This window comes from Bombus flavifrons, chromosome 4 (genome assembly GCF_040668555.2).
Source record: "Bombus flavifrons isolate JBK064 chromosome 4, iyBomFlav1_principal, whole genome shotgun sequence".
Lineage (NCBI taxonomy): Eukaryota > Metazoa > Arthropoda > Insecta > Hymenoptera > Apidae > Bombus > Bombus flavifrons.
Window position 1 is genome coordinate 12,760,638 of NC_138445.1, and position 19,413 is coordinate 12,780,050.

At 47.6% G+C, this 19,413-nt stretch overlaps 1 protein-coding gene across 3 annotated transcripts in view; it reads left to right on the top strand.

The window, feature by feature from the left end:
- Positions 1 to 19,413, top strand: part of Lmpt (four and a half LIM domains protein limpet) — a 71,470-nt gene that overhangs the window by 6,623 nt on the left and 45,434 nt on the right. For 2 of the 3 annotated variants that reach the window (XM_069110727.1, XM_069110726.1), the window contains one exon: positions 16,721 to 16,806. In XM_069110727.1, coding sequence (XP_068966828.1) covers positions 16,721 to 16,806 — 86 coding nt within the window. Of the gene's footprint in view, positions 1 to 11,554; positions 14,129 to 16,720; positions 16,807 to 19,413 lie in introns of those variants that run through there. The other variant, XM_069110721.1, reaches the window with a different exon arrangement.

The window sequence follows — 19,413 nt, forward strand, 5'->3', positions numbered from 1 at the left end:
TATGTCGCAAATATAAGTTCGGTTGATTCATAGAAATCATGCGGGAAGCCTAGCACGCTCCCATTTAGAGTGCTTGTTCGTTGGTTTGTGCGCGGTGAATATTTATTTCTGACGTAGGTACTTAACGCCGACTCACACTTGATTCGTATATGGAAGGTAAACACGTAGTAATCGTGTAAATGGTACGTGATCGTGCGGACCTGTCGGTAATCGATAATATATTAATAATTACGCGTTGGCAACATGATTTCACGAGTGCTCGTTATCTGATCTTCGGATTAACCGATAATGATTTCTTTTCAATTCTTGACAATTTTTTTTTTGAAAAATAGAACCTTGACTAGTATGTTTAATCGCTTATCCGATAGATCACTCGTAACTATCAGTGATTATCGTATCATAATTCCGGTGAATATCGGTAACGTAAATTCACGTGCGGAACGTTTCACGCTCGCTCGTAGGATTTCTGAACTCGATGACTGGCAATCATTCGATTCATTTATAATTTCATGGTCCAACGAGTCGTTTTATGATCCCGTTTTGCTTTCAGTTTTCTTTTCTTCGATACCTAGTTTTTATATGCAATATCGGCATTCCTTAACCTCGCCATGATTTACAGAGAGTTAAAACGCATCGCGAGTCAGTGGTTTTGTTCGAATCGTAGATTCTTTATCGGGTTTTTAACTGGCCACGAGATGGTGATTCGAGAGTCCATTTCGAATGGCGAGAGTCTTCGCTCGAAATGCGTCATTTACCATACGAGACAAAATGTTGCAATTAAAAAAATAATCGCGAAAAAAGAAACGCGGGAGTAGACCGGAACGTTTCTCGACAGAACACAATGCGCTCTATACGCGAGCCTAAACGTTTCCCAATAAATATCGGGTTTCCGATGCGATTAATTGGATCGAAAGTTTCGAGATAGCGTCAACCCTGAAAAGGTGAACACATCCTTTGCGATATACAGCAACTATAATCAACCACGCCCTTTCGGATCTTATCTAGACTGCAACCTTCGATCTTTTTCATCCCCTCCCGTGCCAGTTCGTCCCCGAAAGGTTAGCCTAGCTTTGCCTCGTGTAGGAAGTCCCGCGAGATAAATCGGCTCGATGAAACTGTGAGGGAGAAATAGGAATAATCGTACGATGTCGAATCCTGTTTCAACGCGTTGGCGGTACGGTTTGCTTTTGAAGTGCAAAGGAGGAGTGGTTTCTCTTTTTACGCGAAACTTCCGTGACTTGCTTATAGGAGCGCTCAAGAGAGTTAAATTCGTTCGTATCTTTTTAATTTCGACGATGAATCTTCGTGGAGAGAAGAACAGACATAGGGTCAGAAGAAAGTGGGCGGAATGTAATCAACGCGTTTGCCCGAAAGATTCTGTCGGGGCCGCTGTTCCGAGAAATTGACCGTGTTTGGTTGAAAATATCGGATATCGATCGCGAGCTAACGATAGCGAAATACGAAATATTCCCTCTGAATATTCCGATAGCTACGCAAAGTTTTCGCGATTTAGTGAATTATTCTTCTACTTTAATTTCATTTGCCGCGTGAAAAACCGTCCTTGCCTCTTCATTGCCGGAACGTTACGAAACGATCCTTTGATTCCTCTGCTTTTATACCGAAGGAAATCTAAGGAATCACGTACCGTTCTGGTCGACGATCGAACAAGAAGCTGCACAAGTGCCGCCCGTTCAAGGAGATTGATAAGCAATAATTTCGAAGAGAAATCACGCCGATGCATACCGTGTACCGCCTACAAGGCACATCGTAAATCGTATCCGTTACCATTCGAATCGCATTCGGGGACATTTGGGGAAACCTGACTTGGACTAAATTTCACGTAACAGTTAATTTATGGGATTGCGCAACGTCGAGGCAGATATTCCAGGGCCAAGTTCAGGATAGGATACCGTGGAACCCCATACGGTTTCCGATCAAGGCTGACCGTGTCGGTCGGGGACGTAAGGAATTCGAGTGTATCGGTGGCAAGCCAAATACGCAGCGTGCGTCCTTCGATGCCGCGATATTTAGCCAGAACACCGATAATAGAGAAATCGGGGTCGGTGTGTTATGTGTGGAACAATACTCGGAGATCTCGGTGCAGCGTGTTTCGTGACCAGATTGGAGCACGTGCCATAGCTAACGGCCATTCGGCCTGATTTACATCCGACTACTAGTTTTCCCTTTTTGGTGATCATCGAGCGGCTGCATCGAGACACAGAAGAACGAGCCTTTAGGTGTCTTTGCGTTACGGACGAATGAACGTGGACCGTGAACGCGTGAGCTCGAAAGAAAAGGAGCCCAAAGAGGCCGTTGCTAAAAGAACAGAAGCTTTTTCATTCGTAATCGTTTCGCATGTCACTCCTATCTTCCGAATAATGTTTCCACGACGACATGAAAATTGTACACCAACGGCTTCTAAGAATGGCGCGCTAGACTCTACGATAGAAACGGATGTGGCTAACGTTCGACAGGGTATCTCTTACTCTTACAAAGAAACAAGAACAAGCCTAGCTTTTTAGAACTCGAGCGATCAACTCGATGCTGGATATAAAGTTGCGCTTCGTATCTGGTTATCGCGACGCGTCTAAGGAAAACTTCGCTTTGTCTTTGCAACGTTTCCCTAACGAGATATTATCGGTTGGCGGAATATACTGCCGCGATTTAGAATTCCCAGTGACGCATTTACAGTGGCCTGCGATAAATTTTGGGTCGCCGTTTCTGTAGTTACACATTCTTTCGCAAGGTGTGACAACTCGATAACTTCGACCCACTCGTTCATTGTTCTTCTCGGTGAAGCAATTTTTATCCGAATCCATTAGTGAAATTTTTCTTATCGTTCCATTGGTTATTGTACAAGTTTAGCCGCTTACAAAATACAGCTTATCGCTAGGACATCTGGATATTAGTGGCAGACCATGGGATTTAGGCAGATTTGCCCACCGTTACGGGACAAGGGTTTATTAATCACGAGGAAGTATGTTATTAAATTACATTATGTCGAGTGCATAGAACTGACCGTGGTTCCTGATTGTGTCAGGGTCGTATCACTTTATTTAATAAGGGTTAATTGCCCTCCGGTCAACGATGTTAGTACGCCATTGTATAATTTATGAATTACGAGCGTTCCACTCTCACTCTGCATTACACGCGCGTCATCCTCCTAAATATTCGTGGCCCTAACGTGTTGTCGGCTATATCTTAAAAGTTAATCCCTCTGCTCGTTGTTTCCGTCACAGTAAATCTGCTCGCCAGGATTTACGTTCTGCCGAGTACTAGCTGGTCGCACTTCTCTCTTTTACATAACTCTCGTGGTACGCTGTACGCCATACGCGTATCCTTTGTATCCCCACCGATGACATACGTTCGTTCACTTCTTTCTATCGTGATTTTTTAGAATGTAAACAGTTCTCAAGGATTGATATTTTTGCATGCGCCACGTAATGTCATTCGGTCGGGTTGATCGCGATCTACGAAATCGAAAATTCGTCAACGTCAAATCGCGCCAACATTTCTTTTCCATTCTCCTTTCTCGTCGCATGCTTTATCGCTGAATACGGCTGACTTCGTGTGTTGTAACACGATCGATTAAATTCTTCGTTACACGCTCGTAATCCATGATCGCCGATCTAATTCCCCGTTATCACACACGTGCGGAACGAATTCTTCCTTGCGACGAGGAACAGCGACTACTAGTCGATGCGCGACGGCTCGTTATTTTCGATCCCTGGTTGTCCCGATACTTCGTACACGAATGCTATAGGTTGTCGCGTGTTCAATTAAAACTCGCGTATCTAAATATAGCGGGCAAGTGGTGCGGCATTCCGATCGTGAACATTGGTTAGAAACCGACAGTGCGTACGAGAAGGCGCTACGAAGTTCAACGATGCGACTCATCGGTCGAATTTTAAAGAATCTGCCGGAGCGAGTGATGGTTTGCTAGCAACGCCGCTAATATCGACCGTAATGCCATAGTTGCGGCGAAGCGCGTGGAATGCAACAGGAGGAATATCACCGAGTTGAATGATGGCGATATCGAGCTTCGGCCGGAAATGCGGACCGAGAGTAGGCAGCTTTTCCTGTGTCAAACGAGTCCAATTAAATCGCATCGAATAATCCCACGCGCGCGACATTCTTCGCGCGATACTTGTTCCCGTTCCAGCCAGGGAAAAGTAAAAAAAACTGCTCGAACGCTGGGTTAGAGATATCTGGAATAGCGTGTCGGACACGTGAGAGCGAGCACAGGTGACAGTGACCTGACAGAGCACGATCGAGCGCACAGCGTTGGACAAAAATGCATCGGAAGCCTATAAACACGCGTGACACAATCGTTGGGGAATGTCAGTGTCGGAGGGCCATAGGTCCTTTCTCGGTTTACCGTCTTCTTCGCGATCCAGTCGCAACGATGCTATTTCTCGTGTGGCAAGTTAAGTAAACGCGATCGTTAAGTAAAAAGCGCGTACGAAACCGTCTCACGAAAGATCGCTTTCTTTCGATTAATTTTGATCGAGTACGCAACTTTGAGACGATAACCATCGGGGTGTGGCTCCAGTTTCCACGGTTTCTGGATATTTGAGAATTTTTCATCGAAACGTGCAATATTTATTTGAACCGATCGCGGTCACCACGCAAGGTTTCGCTTTCGTCGTTGGTCGTAGGTCGCTTTTGCGCGTCGCTTTTATGAATAATGTAAGAAAGAAATGCTAATTGAAATACTTTCGAGCGCTTTGTTAACAAATCTCGAGGCGGCTTACGCTGACGGTTCGATGAATCACGACCGATTGCTCGCGCTGAAAGCGACGCAAGCAAGAAAGGGAAAGCCCTCGTTGCAAAGAGCGGAGGGATGACGTAAAGGAACTGTGTCGATCGGCGGTTTAATCCTTCGTCGATATTTCGAGGCGATCGCCCGCGCACGATCGCGTATGAGTCAAATGTCTAATAGTGAACGGGAGGAGCGAAAGCAAGAGGGAGGGAGGACATGGGAGCAATATCGAGGGAAAGGGAGGCAAGAAACGGTGCGAGAGTCATGTAGATTAAAAGGACGGGCGCAAAAACCGATCGAAGAAAGATGCTGTGTAACGCTGCAGTTGGCACGTCGCCATTCTCCCTTTTCTTCCTTTTTTCCCTTTCCCTTTGGCTCACCCAAAATTTACGACGTGTGCTGAAAAATATCAATCCCGCGAGAATGGAATCCTTATCTCGCGCCGCGATACCGGCCACTATCGGAAAATGGCTCAGCTCCGTGACTTTTTTCTTTTACAACGATTTTGTATTTCTCCTTTTTTTTTTTTTTTTTTTTTTTAATCTATATTAGGCTTCGTCGTATTTTCAACTGGATGATTTCGCCGAGACTCGAGCGCTCTCGAGAATCCTGTAAATTTCGCTTTCGATCGTATACGAGGATCGAGATTCTCGATCTTTGCACGAATAGGTCGAAGGAGCGGATTGCTATGCCGTGAGCGTAGAGACGAAATAAAGGTCGTCGTGACCAGACACGAATTATTTATGCCTTAAATTGAACGGCTAAATGACGCCACTTCCGCGCGGGTGACATCATAACGTCGATGCTCAATGTCAGCGTTCATTTACACCGGTTCCTTGATGAAATTACGAACGTGACGGAGTATTCCAGAATCTGGGACGGTTCGTGGCATTTTTTTTTTTTTTTCTCTCGATGACGATATGGCGAGTCCGACGTAGGAAAAAAAAACAGACGTCGGATATTAGCTAGGATTATCTTTTCGCAATTGTCATTCTTGTTTTGAGCGTAGCGATGCAATTGTAACCGCAACTATGCAACGAAGACGTCTATCGCTTGTGTTCCTACGCGTTACCGATTGCAAGGAAAGTTATTCGGAGTTAACGTATAGATATTCGATGACGAAGAGAAAAGCTATTTCGCGAAATATCAGCATTGTGGTCGGCTTCACGTCAGGACGCGATACGCAGAAAATAGTTTATCAGAAACAGCTGGAAATGGGTGGTAACTCTCGCAGCTTGACGCTCGTTTCCCGTATTTGTTCCGCAACTTCTCCAAAGCAACAACTTTGTACTCTTCGTCTCTGCATCGAATATACCAACTAACGTGCGTTAGCGCAATTCCAATCGAGATATACGTTATGCGGGATTCAGGTCGTTATCGAATTTCGATAATTCGTAGCATTAGGACGATTTACTTTCAGCGGCTTCTTTAAAGAGCAAGGCTATCGTTGGACACGATGACGTAAGGTGTAATCCGCTCGAAAATCGTTCCCGCTTCCTAAATTGGAAATCAATCTTTTTATTCTACAAGTAGAACAAAATTTTTCACACGTTAAAATATATTTATCGCGTTCAATGGTAATTATATTTTGCATCGTCGAAAGAAATACAGATCGCAATTTGAATCGGTTTTCAAGTTTCAAACGTTGCAGATCCCTGCAACACCGGCCTGGGATACGGTCGATGTTCATCGCAGCGGTCTTACGATCACCGGACGATGTCGCCGTTGGATTAAGCCACGATGATCGATTGATTTAGAGGCGCGCGCCGACTTGGTATACGAAACTGGATTGCCTCGTTCGTTACTTCGACTGTTACAAACATTTTCTTCGGATATATTTCGTACTGGTAATAGCTCGGCGAAGACTACAAGCAACGCGTAACAGCATAGATCGCCATCAAGCTTTTTCGCAACGCAAACGAGTAACGGAACAGCAAGCAAAAAGCATGCCAGTTGAATAGCTAGATTCTAAGCGATCTTCGGGTTCTTCCCTGCAACCTAGAACATATTTATCAATCACTGTCTCGTCGGCGAAGCTCTACCGGAGTGAAATAAGACCCGAAGAAGTCTGAGAAAGAAAGCTCGCGAACGATCCTACGCGGTTCCGTAATTAGTCAGCGTTTCAAATAGCGTACGTTCCGTACTGGAATTCGAGATCCTGGAACTTTGCGTTTCGACGGAATGTCCGTGCAACGGTCCAGCGTTCCCCATTGAAACGAGAACGGTACAAGACCGAATGACTCACCACAGTGTGTTACGATCAGACGCTGAACAATTGTGACATGCACCGCTAAATGCTTAACGGTATCCTGGTTAAATCCAATTAGAATATTTCTATCTCCCTTTGTTCGATCGTTACGGACGAATCACTGCCATGACCGCTTCTCCAACGCTTCTCGAATACTTACGTAGTAAAGGGTTCCCCTTTACAACGAGACATTCTCCAGAGCTAAATCTACTTTTGGCACGTTGTTATTTAAGTCGTGTCAAATTCATGCCGTATTGTTCGATACAGATCGAATCTGGATTCCGTTTCGTCTATGGTGTATAATGGGGTCTAGGCTAGCCGATCTAGCGATCGACGGTTGGCGTAGGTTAGAAGAACGCTGGAATCGGTCGCATTTACGCGCATCGATAAACATGCGTGCGGGGTCGATTGCAAATCGTATCTATTGTCGGATCGGCCTGGTATTCGCGCATTCATTAGTTGCCAGGGGAATGTGAGAACGACGCCTTAAAATCATCGGTGCTCGAATACGTCGCCCTTGAATCCGACAAGTACGTAGGCATCGCGTGTATTACATCGCAAACGGATGCCCGCATCTATTCCCGGATTAAGCACGTTTTTACGCGCCTCCAAAAGCACAGAGACACGCTTCGACGCGGTTTTACGCTTCGCGTTCGATCTTCCATTTTTTCTCGAATCGTCGTTAAATTCGTAACCGATCGAAGAAACCGAATCTTGGAACAATGAAGATTCTATGGAGGATGATTCTTCTTCGGTGTTCTCTTAGGAGGCTCACGATCGTTGTTGAATTATTCGTACGGCGGGGAGCGATCGAGTCTCTCCGTGACACAGATAATCGAAGAGTAAGCCGTCGATTCGACGGATATCCTCGGTCTCACCATTTCGGGCGAAAAGGTCGATACGCGCGCGTAAGGCCCCGTTCACCAAGTGGTTAGACCTCTCTGTGCAAAACGGCGGGGGCGTTGTGACAGGACCTTGTCGCGGCCCACACACAGGGCTGTAGCAGCGAGTTCCACGAAAACTCCTTGTTATGAAATTTCCATTCGCGTGAAAAAGTATCCGACATCGATCACCGATGTCGAATACTCGGTGTATTTTTTGATCAATCGCTTTTTTAAAAGCGACTACGTCGCTGTTCTTTACAGGCGTCTTCATCGTCGTCGTCGATTCCTCGATGTATTTTAAGTATACGCTCCTGCATGGTCTCGCAAACAGGCAAAGATATTTAATTATCGATCTTCGACCGACTTTTTCAAAGGATCACGTGTAGGAGGAAGCAGAAGAGGAGGCGTGGGTATACAGTCGTTTCCGTCGACCATCAAAGAAGATGCATAAAGCGACGGCCTTGATTTCTCGTTCATGCGTACGGAAAGATCGCTCGTGAAATCGATCGCGTTCATAGCCTTTAGCCTAGATAACCAAGACCGATATGCTCCTTCTTCTCTTAGTGGCGGGCTTCTTTCTCTCCCACTCTCTCTCTCTCTCTTCCTCCCCCTCTTTTGCTCTCTTTTTTTCTGGCCTCTTAATTCTTAATGCCGCGAGCACTTTTACCTTAGTTCGTCGCGGTGAAACAAAATAATTCATGGAAATCGGCCGAGCACGATTTCTGGTGGCGGCGGAGAAAAAACAAGACGCGTTCATACCTTTGCCGATTCTTCCTTGAACGAGCACGAGCGTCCCGGTTCACAGGTTTTTCGCGGTTAGAAATTCATCGAGCAATTACGGGCGAACGGAGCGCAAAGGCGGCACGTGGACCCGTTGAGCGATCGTCGCATTCTAGTTAAAATCGACGCATGAATTCACCTCGAGTTCATGGAATCGTAAAAATCGTGGGTAGCGTTTGTTCGAACCGAAACAGGAAACAGGATGCTGGGAATAATCTTCTGTTAGACCATCTGTCCACCACTGTTTGGAGAGGGCTTGGAAATATTTCGGAGCCAGACTGATCGGTCAGCTGGTTCCGACTAGCAACTGTCGTTCGTCGAAACACGCCTCAAATAGCCCAATTCCTGTATAATATTTCTACGATCGACAAATTTTTCTTCGTCTATCATTAAGAATAATCCTGCGTTAATCTCAACCATCCAGCGAGATCGACCGAGATATCAGCGTGCCGTTGTCGTAAGTCATATTCTAAACGAGAGGAACGCGATACGCGAGCCACGGGCAATTGTTCAGCTGCGTGGCGTAACAGTGACAGCCCACTTAGGGGAGCCGATACGCGATTAACGAGAGATATACGAAAGCTGTTTCAGCCGGCGTGTTAAAACCCGGTCGAAAATTATCTGTCTGTGTCAATTTACAACCGAGTCGCCACCCACGCGCAATAAATCCGACTGCGTTATAAATTATAACGCGGGAACGGTAATCGACGGAGGATATGCCACGATATTTTACCCCTCCACGTTCGGGGCTGGCATTGTCTCGAACTTAACGTCTCCTCGTTTAAGTAGAATTATCCTGTCTTATTAAACAAGGATCAAGCGTCCCTCGAGCTGGTCGTCGCGTTGCAGTGCGAATCAACGTACCTGTCAGAACGTGATTCGCGATAAATCCGGTAACCACACCCGCGGGATCTCGCGTCCGAGAACTTATTAGACGCGCACGGACGATTTTATCGCGCGACCGAACGTTCCGCTGAGCATTTTCGTGACGCGAAAGGACTTTGCTCGCCCGTACGATCCGATGGTTTCGTTCGGTAACGATTTGCCGAGGGCGGCCGAGAAAAAACGCACACTTTTTTATTGTTTTTCAAGGATACTGTGAATCATCCAACAGGTTTTCGTTCCCCTGGTCCTGACCGAATGAACATAGCGCGTGGAGGAGATTTCCAAGGAAGGCCATGATTGTTTTTCTGCCTCTTTTTCCTGGGATCTGCGTCCTTTTCTCTTTGGTTTTCCCCCCTTATTTCGATCACCTGATCATTTTTCTAAGGACTCGATGAGTCAAGCCGAAGTAACTCATTTTGCGAGTCGCTTCGATGATGCGCCCCGCTGACCATTTTCAGCTGTCATCTCTCCCTAGCCCCCTTTCAAAAGAGAAAAGAAAAGATAAGAGAAAGACACCGTATCTTGCCCGCTTTTTGCCTAACGCAGCTATTAAACGACGGTGGCGCCTATCTCTGCTCGAGCTCCGAGCCGTTACGCACTCGTTCAAGTGTCGGTTAAACCACGACGCACTGTCATTAGGAGCTGCTGCGGTCGGTGACGACGTTCTTCGACTTTTTGCTAGACTTGTTCGTCGAGCAGGAATCGAGGAGGCAAAACAACGCCGAGAGTCGTTCCGATGAGAGGTCTGTGGCATGGAAAACGAGCCGATTAGGAGCGTCGATCGTCCCAGCGAAATGACTGTAATTAGACAAGCTCCACGAATGGGAGAAGAAGAAGATCTGGTCGATTTACCCGAGCATTCGATGGAACATAATCTAAACGAGCGCGCGTACATTGTACATCCCTGTCGTCGTGGTCGTTTCGCCGTAATGTGTTGCTTCCGATCGTAACACGTGTCGAAAGAAACTGAAGGTCGACGAAGAAAGGACTACGGTAGAAATGAGAATCGAGATTCGGGTGAAAATTGGTTGAACAGAGCGGAAAAGCTGGGAGAAGAGACCCAGAATCCCGGTGAACTCGAGCGAGGTCGAGCTCACGTGGTCGTGTCGCGCCAGATGTGGAGGTGGAGGACGCAGAGAGGAGCCGGATTAACGGGAGAATCGAGTGGTCCGCCTCACCTCGAGGAGGACCGCAGGACGGAGGACAGCTAAGGAGGTGACGGTGCAAAGGAGAGGAGGATGCAGGAGGCAGTGAGTGGGGACGTAGAGAGCGAGGCATCTAAAGCGAAAGAGGGAGAGGAGGAAGGTGGTGGACAGGACGAGAAGGGGGAGAGGAACAACACGCTCTCCTCCGGTGCACACTCTCGTGGTGACTCCGACTGGCAAAGTGCTCGCGTTCGTGAAAGTCCACAGACGACTTTCAGGGTCGTCTGCTCCGTTCGTTCGGCCGAAGCCGGCTTCGCCTCGCGAAAAGAAGCCACCGAAAGGGATCCAAAGATACTGCTGTTTGTTGCGGTTACGAGGTGGCCGAAGCGACTAGAAGAGCTGTCTTCTCTCGACCACGATAGCGATTCGTCGATCCGCGATACCACGTTATCAAAGAATCCGATGAGATACCGAGTCTACGACGCGCGTTTTTCCCTCCCGGTCTCGTCGTCGTCGTCGTCTTTGTGCCGTAACGAACGAAACCATCGCATCGAGTTTCTTTGACCGACTACCGATGTCACTCGCTGCTGAATTCTGCTCGCGATAGTCGCGACTGGACAATTTCGCTCCGTGAAATGCGCCGCTGATATGTGATCGCGCTGTGTGATTTCTCCTCACAGGACTTGTCGACGAGAATATTCGCGATACGGATCGAAAGGAACCCGATTAAGTCATCGGACGCGGTAATACACGTCGCAAACTGGATTCGCGGAGAACCGTAACGGAACCTTGAAAAGTTTCCAACGTGACGCGAATCGATCGGTTCTAGTAGATACACGGTTGATATACGGTGCTGCACACGACCATGTCGCGTCTTCTTCGTGGTTCCTCGTCGATCAAGGAAGGTTCCAAAGTGACCTCGTATTCCAAGGACCGTTTGCCCGACGAGCAGGAAGATCACGCGTTAAAGTCGTACAAGAACATCTCGAATCGTTACCATTTTGGCATGACGGGGCAACAGAACGACGAGGTGAGCAAGAACGGTCGAGACTATAAGGAGCACGGGAACGCAAACGCGGATTTATTGTATAAAAAGAGTAAGGAACACTTTGGCGCCTGGGACATCAAGGACATTGTGCAGAACGAGAGTCTCAGATCGAGGAAGCAGACAGATCGATTCGAGGGTTCTCGATTAACCAACGGACGATCGAAGAACGACTCCACCAGGCAGGATCGTTGCGATGATCACGAGGAGACGTTGCAGCGTGACGATGGAACGAGGACGGGATCCATCGATCGCGAACATGCAGCATCGCATAGATCGAAAAAGAAAGAAAGCTGGGAAAACTCGGACGTCTCGAAAGTTACGTCGAAGCTGGCTCGATCGAAATACGACGACAAAGACGACGTGCAGAGAAACGACGAGAGGGATCAGCTTCTGAAGGAGATCGAGAACTTGGCCGTCGATGGAAGATCGCCGGATCGAAGGATCAAGGCGATGATAGAGCGCTTCAAGTCTCGAGAAGAAGACAAATTGAAGTTTAGAGCGGAGCGCGATTCGCACAGTCCGGAAAAGGACGAGTACAGGTCGAAAAGTGGAGGTCGAGGCGAAGTTCAAGTAGATCGTATCAACGATCGAGAAGGTGAGCGCAGATCTGGCAGATCTAAATTGCGAGACCTGGACACGTACGAGCAGGAAGATAATAGAAATCGTTCCGTGGACCGAAGGATGGAGAAATCCAATGACTCGTTTACAGAGAGGAAAACCGACGGGTATGGTGTGGAAAAAGCACATAGACGACCCAGAGAAATGGAAGACGACGTTTCTCGAAGGAAGAACAGTCCAAAGAGAAGAAGTTACGTTTACGATGGCAATCCGGAGGATTTCGACGTGCGAATACAGAAGTACGAGAGAGCTCTCGTAGAACCCAGAAGAGATCTAGAATCGTCTAGGCGAGTTTCGTTGAAAGATTCGGACGTCGACTTAGGGAGAAAGGACTCGTTTAAGGATCACGATCGACAGGTGACGAGAAAAAGTTCGTTTAAATCTGCTGACACGAAGAAGAGCCACTCTCGGGATAGGGAGCCCAGTTTGAGTAGGAAAACGTCCTTCAAGGACGAAGAAAACGATTTGTACAGAAAAAACTCGTTCAAGAGCCAGGACGTCGAGAAGAAATATTTCGGAAGGGAGCCGGAACACGTCTCGAGGAAGAATTCATTGAAAGAGCAGGTCTACGACGCAAGAAGAAAAAATTCCTTTAAGGAACAAAATTCGGATTACGGGAGAATTCTGCCGAGGAATCGCGACGACGAAGAGGAGAGGAAGCGTTCGCTGAAAGGACATACCGACGGAGTCAGTAGAATCACTTTCAAAGAACACGACTTTGATTCAGGTAGAATTCACTCGTACAAGGATCAAGAGCCAGACGTCGGCAGAGTTAGCTTTAAAGATCATTCCAGCGGCGACTTAGGTCGTAAAAATTCCTTCAAGGAGAAGACCGTCGAGTTTGGCAGAATTTCCTACAAAGATCGTAACGACGATGCGGATCGAAGACCTGTCCACAAAGGCCAGGATAACGAGCCGAGTAAAGTATCTTTTCGAAACTTGGACGAGCCAAGGAGAAGGCACTCTCCTAATGGACGATACGTCGAATTTGGCAGCGTGTCGTTCCAGACCCAAGACGACGAGACTCGAACGAGCCCCCTAAATGATCAGGATTACGATTTGGAAAGAGACTCCTCGTTGAAGAGGCGAACGTCTTCGAGGGGCAAAAATCACGAGGCCGTCGATAAAAGATCGAACAGACATTCCAGACCGTTGACACCGCCGAAACGGGACGAACCGAAAGCGGAGTGTCGAAAGGATGCCAAGGACCGCGAGGAATTCGATTCCAAGTCGTGGCACGAGAGCAACCGGATTTTCGCCGCCAAGTATTTCCGAGAGAACAGCAGATACCGTGCGAATCCGGAGGGTCGTTCGGAGATCGACCGAGATCCCTCTCCCGAAACGGGAATTCAAGAATTCCATGGCAGAAAACAGTCGAACGAAGGATTCGGCAACGAGATAGAGGACTCGAAACGCAGCTGCACGAAATTGGAAACGTACAGCGGCTTTGGCAACGGGGAACATCCTCGAGATCTACAGAGTAGATACACGTCGACCCACGAGAGAAACGGGGCGACGATCATCAGGATTCGAACGAGTCCGGAGACGAGCCCGGCCGAGAGGAGGCGTCGCCGTCGTCCTGTACAGGACACGTACGCGGAAAGGAGAAGGCGTTACGAGGCGGAGGACGAAGCGGACAGCGACGAAGACGAGGAGGAGAATGATCGTCGACAGAGAGGGTCGACGCGCGGAGACGGCTTTATACCAGGGAGAGGCGTTTCTACACCTTCGAGAAGAGTCTGGAATTACCGCGAAGGGGTATGGCATTTTCATGAGTCAATTGCGTTCGATCAGTCCTTTATGGTTCAGAAGCGAGAAGCTATATTCATAAATCGATGGAGAAGATGAAAGCGAGATGATTCTCGTAACGGTTTCGAAAGCTGAGGCGAATCGGAGTGCTGCACGCTGGTAATCGGCCGGCGCAGCGAGGAATTTTGTTTTTCTGATTTTCACCGGGCGACGCGCCGCTGGACGGAATCAGTACGTGCCGAGTGTGTTGGTGGATCGTTGGAAGGTGCGAACGTTTTCTTGCCGTGTTTCACGCGATTTGCTCTTGTTGACGATCGGTCGTTAGTCGTGGTTCGCTCCTGCCACGCTTTTGTATCGCGATTTCTTTTTCCTTCATGCCATACGTTAACTATACGGCGGTACCATCCACGTTACTTCCTAGATAGTTGTATGCATGCTTTTATTATATCTACGCACAACTACACGAGAGCTCGTTGAACGTTCAACGGACATGTATGAAATAAGTGAAAGTAATTATGAGAGCAATTACCGACTTATCTTTATGGAATTATTAGATGCGTATATATATACGAACGAGTACATGTAGAAAGTTTTGATTAAATTTTTAGTTGACCAGTGAAATTTTTTGATTCCAAACCAACCCCAATACGCCTCTGTTCTTTCGAACATCTTCTTGCCGCTTGCAACGCTAATTCTATGCTGTCGACGCGACGTCACCGCTACGATATCGAGGGAATAACGAGCGCTCGAAGACGCAAAAATCTGGGCTGGCTGTTAAGTCAATCAGGGTGAAAGCAAACCCATCCGCTGCTTTATCCGTCAACGCTTGTTAATCCTTTAATTAATCCACTCCGTTACTCGGCTATTTAGTCTTTCTTCGAGCACGGATACCGCTCGCCACGGGCTAAGACGTGAACTTTCTCGAGTCAAAGTTGGTCAGAACGGTCGCGGAGCGCAATTAGTCCGAGCGAAAATTACACCGCTTGGATTTTTTCGCGCGCGAGCGAGTTATCCATCCAGTCGGTCGGAGGGTTAACGGTCTGTCATTCAGTCGGCTTAACGCAAGTTTTCAATGTCCTTACGTAATTCCACCATCTATTGGCTAACACGTCATGGAAATGTCAGCGAACCGCCTACAAGTGGAATGGTCGCGCGGCGTGTAGGACACGTACGCAGCCGTACGGATCACATCTTTCCTCGAGCCGTGTTCGCAACCGCCGCGTTAAAAACGCCAAGCCTTTGTCCATATAATCGACGATCGTCAATCATCGTCGTTAACGATGGAAGTCGATGGAATCGCGACGACCGAAGCGACCTCGCTTACCAAGCTGTTAACCGCGCTATAAACGGACGAGGAGTCAACGACATGCGCTCTGTGCGTGGACGAAATAACGACAACGTACGGACGTTGACGAGGAATTTACATGATCACCGAGGATCTCGTTCTGTACGTTCCTGAAATCGTTTTTTTCTTCGCTCGAAAAATGATCTAATCGTCTGCCTTTTCGCGTATGATTCAGCGTCGAAAACGAGACGCGAGTCCAGCACACTCGAGGAAAACAACTCGAGCTCGACTCGACTCGAGATTAAAATGTCCGACGGTGCTTGAAAGAACGGCTGCATAAATCAAACGCGGCAAGGTACGCGCGCTCGGTTTTCAGGTGATTTCCAGTTGGTAGTGCGAGCTACGGAGAAAAAACGAGTACCCGGTCCTTTCACTCGTGAGTCAGGACGAAAAATATGTTAATTAGGCGACGCGCGTTCGCTCAGGGATCATTATTCAAGATTCCTATATATAGACAGCTAGAGACACATCGGCTTACATATTTTCCATGGCGCGTTACTTGTCTACTCGATATTTGGCGATGCCAGTGCCGCGACCTGTTTCACGTGGGCGGACCGACCATATATGCCGGCCGGAAGGTTCTTGAACGCATCCAACGCGCTTCGAGCTTTCCATCGTCGTTGCTTCCCTTTATCTCCGCTTCGTAAACGTTCGCGACGACGCGTTTGGAAGCTGCCGCGCCGCGTCCAAATGTCACCCAACGATTCTTTAAAGCCGACAACGTGGGAGAGCCCGCGTGTAACGTCTTAAAAGGCAAACTCTTCCGATTTGCCGGGAAATCTCAGACGATCGTTCGCTTTTGGAAGTACTGCTACGCGCTGTGGATACTCGCGCGATCCGTTGTCACGAACAACGACCAGCTGCGCGATTAAAAACTTTTCCCAATTACAAGACTCGCGACTCCGACCTTGTCCCGCTTCGGACGTAATTAACGAACGCGTCACGATCGTGCGAGAGGATGACGCGCTTGTCTTTCATGCTCTTAACTCTTTCCTTTTCCTATTTTTTATTTATTCTTTACGATCGAGGGAGCAACGTATCTCTGTTAGATCGGAGCGTCGATTCGTAGCCGAATAGAGGTATCATTGAACGACGCCGTAGGCGACTGACATTTACAAAGATGATCCAGACCTTTCACCATTTTGCAATTAACGCGACCTTATTGCAACAACTATCATTTTTATCGGATATTGTTAGATTCGCGGTGATTGCGATATGTAAAAAACGAAAATGTATTTTTATTTGTTTGATCGTAGGGTGTCCTGATCACGGACGTCGAAGAGGGGCAACCTTGTCTACAATGCGGAGATACGTGTTCAGGATTCTCGCCGCACACGTGGAGGTAAGTATCGAAACGTTTTTGATACCGTTGCGTTCAGTAGTTCACCGCGATGTCCTTTATCGTCCTTTAAAAAAAAAACCTTAGTTCACCTTGCTTTCTGCGAAGATGAGGACAAGAAGGAAACGAGCTTCCGTAAATCTTGATGGCATTTAAGCGAATCGGTGTTCCCTCTCCAGCGGCGTATTCGTAACGCTGACACACTTTGGTGTCAAAGTCTTCGAGTTTCTCACGTCTGTTGACACTTGCGCGCGATCCGCTCGAACGATCGATGAATCCCATCGCCTTTCAATTAGCCGTACATTGTCTAATGCGTTCCATCGATCGACGAGTTTCTCTAATCGGGATATCGGGTTGCTTATCCGGAAATAATTATCTCGTTCCATTAGCTGAAGCGACAGGGAATCGCGTCATTCTCACACCCTCCGATTATCAAGCGAGAGGAGATCGCTTTGATCGGTAAGAAGGAGAATTGAATTCACAAAATCAACGTGATCAACGAGTCGAATAGAATATTCTCGATGAGTAGGTCGAGAGGAACGGCACGAAAAAGGAAGCAAAGAAGGCGACGAAACGGGACAAAGGATCGGCACAAGATCGAATCATGGCGAAATTGTTCACCGAAACGCTTCACAACCTATCCATTATCCCAAGCGTAACTGAACAGCGATGGAATTACCAGCTAGTAATTATCCTCCGTGATTTACGGACTAGCAATGCGGTAATAGCGAATTAATTGGTCAAAGTAGCGGGGAAGGGAACCGATCTTCCTTCCAGCATCGCAGCGTTTGCAAGAGAAAGGTATGGGACACTACCTCGTGCTCGGCTGCATTTATAACCACCGCGATGGATTTACAGTTATGCCACCTATAGCCACCCGAATCCGCGCGGCCTTCGATCGTCGCTAGGCTTCTCGATTCAATTTCATTCCCCTTAGCGTGGGACGATCGTTGCGTCCCTCAGGTGCCGTGCTTCTCGGAAAAATTTTACCGATCCATTTTCGTCGAGAGCTCGTGCGTAGGAAATCCAACTGACCGTTGCTTTTCTGGACACGTTAAACGCGTGGGCGTCGTTTCTCTTTTCCTACCGCCTGCTGCCACGAATTAAGCTTGTTAGCTTGGAAAAACAAGGTCGAACGTCAGCTAGAAACGCTTGTTACAATTATTTCGACCTGGTAGCGGGTCGTAGCTCGTTTCAAAAATAAATCCTTGACATGTGGGAACGAAGAAGCGCGTCGTCATGCCCGATTCATACACGGTAAATTTAGATAATTAAATTACGTCCCTAGATCGGTATCGCTAATGGATTCCGAGCTAGGCTTCGCCTGTGATTTCTTCTAGCCAGCAAAAGCGTTACGAAATAGATTTTTGTGCCTGACGATTGCAGATTTTGTCTATGTTCTTTCCTCGATAATCCGTTCCAGTTTCTGCGAACGAAAGACAAAGACGACGTAATTCACGTGATCGTCGTGAAAGTCTCGTAACGACTGTTATCGGAGCGATTCTTTCCCCGTTTTTAGACTACAAACACGAACGAACAAAGGTGTGACTTATCGATTACCGACCTTCGTAAGCCCCGTCTTCGCCGCGGCTTCCGTCCAGCAAACTTTTACTTGTTGCATGTTCCCTGATTTATTAATCATCGGCTCGAAGGCGCTGTATCGACGTCTCTGAACTTACGAAACAACGGAGACTTCGTCGTTGTCCCGCTTTCACTTAAATCGAATAAAACGCGGCGGTAGTCGGCTCTCTGGCGGCATAGTTCTAACAGAGGTCGTGCCTTTAATTTTACACGCTGCATGCGAATCGTTACCAATTCGTTTCTATCAAAGTTTACGCGCTCGACCGCACCTCCGTTTATCGAAGCGCCTACGCCTATGAACGTCGATAATTTACGCGATAAAAGCGAACGGATACGCGTCGACGAGTCGTTTGACACGCGTATTTTCGACTGTTGTTCGCCCAACGAAATCGCATAGGCGTCGACCATGTGTAAGCAAGCGTTTAACTTTTATCGATTTACGAGAGCGCGCGCGTCACTCGATGCGAAATATCGTTTGACTGATTTACCAGCCTGAGCGGATCCGAATAATCTAGCAAGCAGCTGTTTATCCAAGACAGTCGTCTCTCTTGCACTCCTTCGTGAAACGTGGAGCACGTGCTCGTATTTATAGGTTTATCAGTTGCCAAATAGCGGCTGCAGCTCGCGGAAAGCTCTCTGAATTAGGCGGATTCGCTATTCGTCACCGATTTAATTCGCGGCTGCGTTTTAGAGACCGATAAGCGGTGCAGCCTGTATTACGCTGACTTATACAGATTTTACGAGCGTATCGCGCTTCAAACGATCCATGCCACGACAGGAGCACGTGGCCCTACTTGTGGATCGACTATTTTCCAAACATCGCCAGCGATATAATATCATAGCGGAATTAGATTGGCGTTCCTCTCCTACATATTCGGTTAGACCTAGACCAGATCTTCAACACTTTAGATCCACCACGATTCCGGGTTACGAATACGCGATTTAAGGCTAACACGCAGTTACGCTCGTTACGGTCTAAACAAGTTTCCGATTGTGAGCGTAGCAAATCCACCGAGTCATAGAGCCAAC